Genomic DNA, 8,800 nt, shown 5'->3' on the forward strand with positions numbered 1-8,800 from the left:
GACGGTCTAACTCACAGGCGCGAGGTAGGCCGTACCGCACGACACGGTTGCGCGACGGGGACGGTATTGCCGAAGTCCCAGGCGCTCACCTTCGTGGAAGTTGTAGTGGTTGTGGATGTGCAGCCCCCAGCCGCCGATGTCTGAGATGTCCACGTCGAAGCCCTGCAGCGTGGCCGTCTGCGTCTCCCAGATGATGGTCCTGCAGGTCGAGTGCTTGTAGCCGACCGACACCTTGGCCTGCGCCACGCCGTACACCTTCTGCTTGTACACGTTGCGCTTGTTCCAGGCGAACACGTGCGTCAGGTTGGGGTCCGCCTCGTAGGTCTTGGTGTGCACGGAGCCCTCGATCTGCACCGTCACGTGCACGTGGGTGAGCGTGGCGGGGACGCGGTCGTGCGTGAGACGCATGAGGACGGTGGACAGGTAGCCCGGCGCCTGGCTGCTCTGGTACTGCAGGTACAGGTCCGAGCCCGGGATGCGGATGGCCTCCTGGAGGATCTGCGTCTCGGCGAACACGAGGCTGCGCCCGGGCATGCCGCCGACCTTCTCCGGCATCCAGGTGGAGACGACGACGGGCTTGAGGAGGGTGTGGTCGTGCGCCTCGCACGGGCTCGGGCCGTCCTCTGCGCTCGAGAAGAGCGACAGCGAAGACACGGGCATCTCTGCGCGACAGGGGATTACATTTTAGAAGAAATGCAAAAGAAATATAATCGGTCTAGTTGCAAAATTGAACTGGTCGCGTCAACTTACCAAATCCGAGCGCCGCCGCCGCGGCCGCGTCGCGGTCCCTCGGCCGGGCGGTGTCGCCGGCCAGCGGCAGCACGACGGGCGCCAGCACCACGATCTGGTTCCAGGGCACGAACACCGTGCGCGTCGTCGTCTGGAACGGCGTCCGCAGGAACTGGAGCGTCACCGCGCCGCCGCCGTTCACCAGCATGTCGAACCTGCGACCCCCAGGATGGCGTCAGCGGACACACAATCTCAAAAACGACGCGGCCCGTCCGCCATACCGGGCACGTCGCGAAAAAATCTGATTAATGGTCCGGATAAATGATTTCTAAAACCGCGTGCCTCGCAAGGCCGTCTTTGGAAAAAAAACACGACACGAGAAAGAAAGGGATCGGGAAAATAACGACGACACCTGGTCTGGCTGGGCCGGGGCCGCAGCCGCCTGCTTGTTACGAGACAACATTTCTGACGACACGATGAAGAATGTCGGTGCGGCGAGGCTACCCCCTCCTCCCTTTCCACGCTCCCCCAGGGGCGCGCTGGGATGGGGGCGAAGGGGTGGTGGTGGTGGTGGATAACAAACGCCCCCAACACCGGCTTGATGAATGGGGACGCCGTATATGAAGGGGCAGAGGAGGGGAAAAACGGGGGCCTCGCGGGGCCGGGGGGCCGCTGCTGCTGGCGGGGCCGGGGGCCGCAGGTAAGGCGAGGCGGCAAGAGGATTAGACACTCGGAGAGGCGGGCGCGCGGTGCGGGCGCGGTGCGGGCGCACGAGGCCCCGGGGCCAGCAGCAAACCACATCAAAGACAAAGACACCGCGGGCCAAATAATAAAACATGAAAAACGTGGCGCGCGCGCGCGCGCAGGAGGAGATTAATTCCCCCTTGCGTTGCGTTCTGCAGGAGGCGCTCGCCTCGCCCGCACCGCCCAAGCAGATAAGAACAAGGCCACGGCGGGAAAGGAGGAAAAGGGCGAGCGGCGGGAAATATTTGACTGGGGGGAAAAGGGAAGGGATCGTGCGGGGGCGTCCCCTCAAAGGGCTCCCCGGCAGAGCGGCGAGGCAGAAGGGCTGCACGACCGCCATTTGGTTTAGGGCCACTGAGGGTGGGAATACCAAAGGAGGGGCCGAACACACTGCTGCCCCCCTATCGCCGCGCCCTGCAGCAGCGCCAGGAGGTACCCATCTTACACGGGCAGGCATTCTTTTACCCTCTGTTTCCCCTTCGTCGTCGTCCTCCTGCCCTTGTAGTGACCCCCAGTGCCGAGGCCGACAGACTTGGCCGGGCTTTGCAATTGTACTACCCGGGGTGGCGAGGTGTCACAATGCCCGGAGAAATAAGAAGGGAGGAGAGAAAAAAAAATACGCGAAAAAAAAAATGTCCTAGAGGTTTCATCTAGTTCTCTCAGGTTGGCGAGCTCGCTGCCAAGCTATGAAAACGGCTGCCGCTGGCTCGCGCGAAGGCGAGGCGGGCGAAAACGGAGACGGGGGATAAGAAGAGGAGACAAAAAAAGGAGAGATAGAGAGAGAAACAACAGACTAGGGGCGGGCAAAAACAAGAATGCCCATTCGCTCGCACACATTCCTAGAGGGTGGGAGCAGGGGGCGGACACCGAGGAGGGGGGAGTGGGATGAAAGTGGGGCCGATGCAGTGCGACGTATCACGCAAGGAGACGGGGGCGGGCGATACATAACGCCTGTCTCACTTTACGGAGAAATAGATAGGGAAAACGGATCCGCGAGGTGCCTGAGGTGTTTTAAGAATAATCCGTTGTCCGTCTTGCGCAACCATCCTTCATCGCCCTCAAAAAAAAAAAAAAATATATGTATAAAAAAGAAAGAGATAAGGGAAGAAAAGAAACTGTTACTTACCATCCCCCTGCTCTCGTAAGCGTGAAGCCCAGCCTGGCGTCCTTGTCGACGGACACCCGCACGCCGTAGATGCCGAGCCCTTGCGGCGTGACCACCTGGCCTCTCATGACGGACACTCGCCTGTAGCATCGACAAGAGTCAGCCCCCGCCTACGACGCCCCACACCGCGGAGGCCCGGCCGAGGGCGCCCAGGACTACGACATGAACATGGGCAGCTCGGCCGGACCCGCCGGGGCTGGGGAGAAAAAGACACATGTGCACGAAGTCTACGCGTAGGTGGGACCTGATCTGATGGAACTCTCAAACGTTAGGCTTACTATGAGAAATAACAAACGAGAGGAACGCTGAAAATTCCATCATTTCTAAGATAGCAATTCCAGAACGTATAATTTTTATTTAAAAATAAAATGACCATCGTTCTGGGATTTCTGAATGATTTAACTGATCTGCATCGGGTCGGGATTCCTTGGAACAAGAGCGTGCGAGGTCGCCAAAAAATATTGCGTTATGAAAGTTAACCTTTTAAAATCTAGGGTCTACAGATTTCTTCAAGAGACTTTGTCTAAACAGAACACGCAAAACAGTCCAAAGGAGTCTCAAACGTGACAGGTAAAAGAGAACAGAAACGCTGCGCCTTCAGGCAAAAGCCGGGATACCGGCGAGACTGAGAACCCAATGATCTGTGGCTCGGGACGAGCTTAGCGCGATCACAGAAGTTTGTGCACCGTCGTCCCCTGCAAAAGGATTTACACGGGCACGGGAGGCTGAGGGGCCTGATTTTTGTTTCACATAAAGAGAAAACCAACTCCTAAACAACAAGTCACCCTAGGCAGGTATTAACATTTTATGATAACCGGATACGCATTACGAATGAAATCATTTTAAACAGTCATTGAGCCCGAAGCCTGACCGTTCTCCCCATGCAGACCGATACCGACGTTAACCTAGGCACAATGCAACACTTACCTCGAAGAAAGACACAACAAGAAAAATTACATAAAACAAGGCAGGCAAGAGAAACCAAAAGAGCTTAGTCTTTTAAGTACGTTCTGTTTGATTTCACTTTTTCTGAATTCGTCGAAAAAAGCTACAGGCAGACTTTCTTTTGAATAGTGGGCTTACTTAGAAAGAATGACCCCTTTTTCTGAAAATACTCTTTGACATTTTCAAAGACATTTTTTGTTTTTGTTTTTACAAGCTGACTTTTTAACCCACTTTTAAAGAAAGGCTGCATTTGTTTAACGAAAGCAACAGAAATATAACACTTAAGTGAAAAAAATTATAAAATATCTATGGCAAGTCAGAGAAAACGGTCAAATTGGAGTAGGACCGCTTTTACGAAATGGGCGAAACCATGTTACACAGAGTACCACAACATAAAACTCGGCGCACAAATACGAGGACAGACCACTTTTTTCTAAATCCAACCTCACGGCTGGATGACCAATGGCATAAGATTGCCGACGTAACTCCAGAATAGATTAATTTTACGAGTATTAAAGCCTCGTCTTGTCGAGAAACGCGGAGACACTACTCCAACATTTCCGATATTCCCTAAAACTTCCATCAAATCAATATCACTTTTCAAACAATGCTCAATGCGGAGTAGGAAAGCAGCGTAAGTTTTAGTTCGAAAACTTTCCGTGACCAACTAGGAGGAGCGGGGAGGGCATGGATTTGGGAGGAGAGGAGAGGTATGGCACACACATAAAGGACAACACATACAACAACAGGAGAAAAGCAGGGTAGGGTTAGGGTGTGGGAAACACATAAGACGCAGACACAGGAGGAACACACATAGAAAAATAAACACATTCAATTTTTTTCAATAGCTGCCATGTTCAATGATACGAAATAAAATGGATATAAAATGAATATTTTATCCACAATGGGAACTTTAAAATTCGCAGATAAAGCGTAACATGTAAAGCAAAAAAGAACAAAACCAAGCAAACAGAAAACACGAAAACTACACGTACGACAAAATGAAAATAAAACCACAACACACTCGTCGGTACCCTACAAGCATAGCGTAGTGAGCGGCGAACATACAATACAGCAGGTGCATGTTAAGCGACATGTATATAACTTGGAATAACATATAAAACGAAAGGAGGGATGGAGAAACGAAAAATTTAAAAAGCTGGTCGAAGTCTTAATTTCCAGATTTGAGAGATGCAAAACGTTTAAATTAAAGAAACGGAAACAAGAAATACAGGGAAAGCAACTTAAAAGTCAGATGTTTGGACTGATCTGTCTCTCAAACATCGGATAACTGGAATTTGTGTCTTTGAAAGTAAAGACATTGATTGAAAAAAAAGCATCAGGATTCGCAAACGGAAATAGAAAATACGCAAATAAAGAAACGGGTTTGGTTGAGGATAGTAATGTTGGATAATATTTTGCTGGTACATATATATATATACGAATTTATTATTATGCAATTCTCGGAAACTTACCGCGGTGTAAATGAGCTCCAGAATTGACTACGCGTTGAAAAATAATGAGAAACATGGGGTATTACTATCCGCTCAGCTCAAGCCAGCAAGTTCGCGTATGTCTTTCGCAAACAGTATCGCAGAAGATTTACTGCTGTCGTCTGAGACGAGCGTTTTGAAAAGTGGAAGAGGGTAGGCACGCAAGTAAGCTTTTGCGATACAATTTGAGAAATTGGCGCCAAGGATGAAAAACGGCGCAATGCATCACACTTTAACTAGTGTCATTCACACTGACATTCACGCAAAGGTATGCAAAGGTTGAAAAAATTCGATTTCGAAAGGTCGATTTTATCATTTTCAAGACAAAACTATATTTGGATAAGGGGCGGAAATTTTACGCAAGAGATGTAGTTATAATATGTGCTTCTTGCAAAATTACAAGGAGATCTGAGAGACAACATTCACACACACTTTCACACATCCTCACACATACCAACGGACACATAAGGAAAATAATAAATCTCTAACATGAATTACAAGTGGACAAAACCTACAGGACATAGGACAGACACAGGTCTCACATGAGACAATTGGACGAGACACAACTACAAACACACACTTTTCAGCTATTTTGAGAAAGAAAGCTTAAAAACAAAAATAAAGTGCTTAAGGGAGCCGGAAATGACTTTTGTTACTTTATCACTTGGCCGTGAAAAAGTAGAGAGGGCCCATGAATTTAATGTCTTGACGAGACCGATTTTAAACTGAGAATCTGAGATATCATTACAGAGAATGCAAAGCTCCGACTTTCGTGAAAATGTAATGTTGATAACTCTAATGGTAAAAAAATCCTACTGTATGGCAGCATAAGTTAAAAAAAAACTTACACAAATAGGACGAATAGCACGTTAGGACAAACACACACACAGTTCGACACAACAAGAAAAAACGTTTTTCTTGTACATCACATATATAAAACAAAACACATAAAAAACAAAACAAAAAAGGGTAGGGTAAACATGAGACAAGACACAGGGATAGGTTACAGGGGGTGAGACAAAACAATTATCGTTCCATACCGGGGAGGTTGTCTCCCGCGCACGCACGGCCTGCCATAGGTTCATTGGTATGAACGAGGGCGGGCGCGCCAGGGCGCCGCCGACTTCTAATAAAACAATTGAAATGTGCCAAGGGTGGAGATTGTAAAAGTTTTGTCTCCTTCGGCCCCTGGGGAGGAGGGGAAGGTGAACGCAGGAAGGATGGATGGGGTTTTGGGAAAGCGGGGCCGAGTAGAAGGGGGCTGGTAGGTGCGGGAGGCGCTGCGCCCGAGCTGCGCCCCCCCGGGCCGTCGCGCAGGCCCCGCGCGGGGTCTTCGAACAACTTAAACTAGCAAACAAACAAACAAAACCCCAACACAAACCACGGCCGAGCCGGCGGCGGCGCTGGCTGGGTAGACTAGAGTTAGTACGTGTTCTGGAAGTAATAGTTTTAGCTGATTCAATTACTCCCGCGCTGCCTTTTCGCAGACGGGCCGGCCTGCAGGCGGGCCAACGTGCCGGCCACACGAGGAGGCTTGGCGGGAATTACAAACAACTGAGCGACGCCGGACAGGCTGCGGCAGCTTTAGAACACGACTGGCACATTTATCTGTTTTTCTCTTTCTTTTGTGCCGTTAAACCAAAAGACGAGGAAACAAAAATAGAAATTTGTCAGTGCATCCCCCCCAAATGGTGTCGCTTCGCTAATAGCCCCTTAAGTTGTCCACATTTACGCTGGAACTTTGGTCGTCGAGGCGCTTAGTCGGTGCCGCACGCCGGTGGCATTAAGGCCCTGGTGGGCGGGATGGCTTCAAGCCGAGCACACGCCCCGCGACAACAGCCCGAAGAGTGGAAAAGGGCAAAATCTACGGCCAAACCGCCATCGTGAAACGTTACCATTGTTCTCCTTCTACTGACTTGAACGAACCACTTCCCCCGCGATAGAGTAACAAACGAAAACCCCCCCAAATAATAGAATGGAACCCGCAATAATTGTCATGCGCGGCCGCACGCAGATGTAGATATGTAAAATAAAAAAGCTTTTAAAAGAGAGCGCACACACCATTCCGTTCAAAGGAAAACAAAAACAAAAAAAAAAGCGGATTTTCTCCGCGTGTCCACGCGGCAAAACGCGAGAGGCGAATCCGGCAGCCCACGGCGCTTGAGCCTCGCGGGCCCAACTCTCTCACACGTGCAGGCATGCCAACACAAAGGCCGCCCGCCCGCCTCCCCCGAGCAAACTCGGCCAAACTGGCTGTGCCGTGCTGGTCCATCGGTAAGCGACGAAAATAATAACAAAACAAAAATAAAACAAAAACTTTCTCCGCACGCCATTTTCGCCTGCCCCCCCGGTGGACCACGTCACTTTTCTTTCCCTCCCCCCCCTTTTTTTTTTGGCAAAGTCAAGACAGTTTGCGCGCGTGCGACCCGAAACCATCATCAGAGGGAGCCGGTTTGCGATGACTCGAGGGATGGCGTCGGGGGCTGCCCAGACAGAACGTGAAGGTGCGACAAAGAATTAAAAGGACACTGTTTTCTTTTGCACACACTCTGGGTAGCAGTTGGTCTCGAGGACCCGCGCGCACACACCCGAACGAAACAAACAACAACGACAAGTCAGTTTGACACACAACAACAAAAACAACAACACTGCGGACACCGCGGCCTACCTTTCCGTGTAGCTGTCAGTATGGGCGTAGCTCTGGACTGAGTTCTCCTCGATGAGGAACTTGACGCGCTGGTAGAAGGAGGCCGTCACTAAGGGAGGCTGCTTGCGCAGCAGCACCTCCACGGGGTTCTTGGAGGACAGGCACATGAGGTGGGACTCACACGCCGAGCTCTGGCAGCACTCGCTGTCTGAGCAGTCCATCATGCCGTCTGCAACGCCAAGCAGCCGTCATTTTCTAGCAACTCACTCTCACTCTAGGACCCTCTACACACAACGAAAGGTAAGCTGGGAAAAATATGTTAATTTCGACCCCCAATTTCAAAAATCACCCTCCTTTCTAGGGGTTTTCAGGATTTAAAATACTGTTACCAAAGGTGTTAAAACTTTGATAGAAATTCAACTTTTTTTAAAAATTGTTTTTGTTTTTAGACACATCAAAGAAGAAAACCCCAGCTGTCTGATGATCGCGTCCCACTCACCATTGTCGTTGTCCTTCTTGTCGCTGCACTCGGTCTCCAGGCGGATGCCGCAGTCGCGGCCCGCCCAGCCGTCACCGCACACGCACCGGTACTCGCCGTCCTCCAGCATGCACGAGCCCTGGCGGTTGCAGCCGTTGATGCACCCCGCTGAAAACACAGGTACCGCACGATCAAAATATGGTAAACCCCTCACAATCAGAACAGTTCGGGCTGGGGTAACTTTATTCGTGGTTGTTACTTTGAAGTTCATCGCACAAAGCTCATTGTGAAACATCAGTCCAAGTTCTGCGTGTGACGCATAATAATAATAATAATGGCAGAGGTAAATCGCTAGCCGCACGGACTGGTATGGGCCACGCGCCTCTCTCTCTCTCTCTCTCTCTCTCTCTCTCTCTCTCTCTCGCCCCTTCCTCCAAACTTACTTCCGGTCGCCTTCGCGGTAATGCGGCCAAAGACCGCCGCTGCTCCTCGCAATTGGCCGGCCTCCTATCCTAATTGCCAGCGTGTATTGCTTGCACAAGCTAGAGCCGCGCAGCGTCGCGCAACTCTCCCCCCCCCCCTGTACCCTTCCCTTCCCT

The 8,800-nt window shown here is 50.8% G+C and overlaps 1 protein-coding gene across 1 annotated transcript in view; it reads right to left on the reverse strand.

Moving 5' to 3' along the window:
* Positions 1–6: 6 nt before the first annotated feature.
* Positions 7–8,800, reverse strand: part of LOC113212756 (teneurin-a-like) — a 495,982-nt gene continuing 487,188 nt past the window's right edge. The window contains exons 15-20 of the mRNA XM_052267728.1: positions 8,223–8,369; positions 7,745–7,952; positions 5,059–5,085; positions 2,600–2,719; positions 751–944; positions 7–662 (exon numbers count right to left, since the gene is read on the reverse strand). Of these exons, the coding sequence (XP_052123688.1) occupies positions 7–662; positions 751–944; positions 2,600–2,719; positions 5,059–5,085; positions 7,745–7,952; positions 8,223–8,369 (1,352 nt within the window). The remainder of the gene's footprint in view (positions 663–750; positions 945–2,599; positions 2,720–5,058; positions 5,086–7,744; positions 7,953–8,222; positions 8,370–8,800) is intronic.

This window comes from Frankliniella occidentalis, unplaced genomic scaffold, assembly GCF_000697945.3.
Source record: "Frankliniella occidentalis isolate FOCC.00 unplaced genomic scaffold, Focc_3.1 Scaffold58, whole genome shotgun sequence".
Classification (NCBI taxonomy): domain Eukaryota; kingdom Metazoa; phylum Arthropoda; class Insecta; order Thysanoptera; family Thripidae; genus Frankliniella; species Frankliniella occidentalis.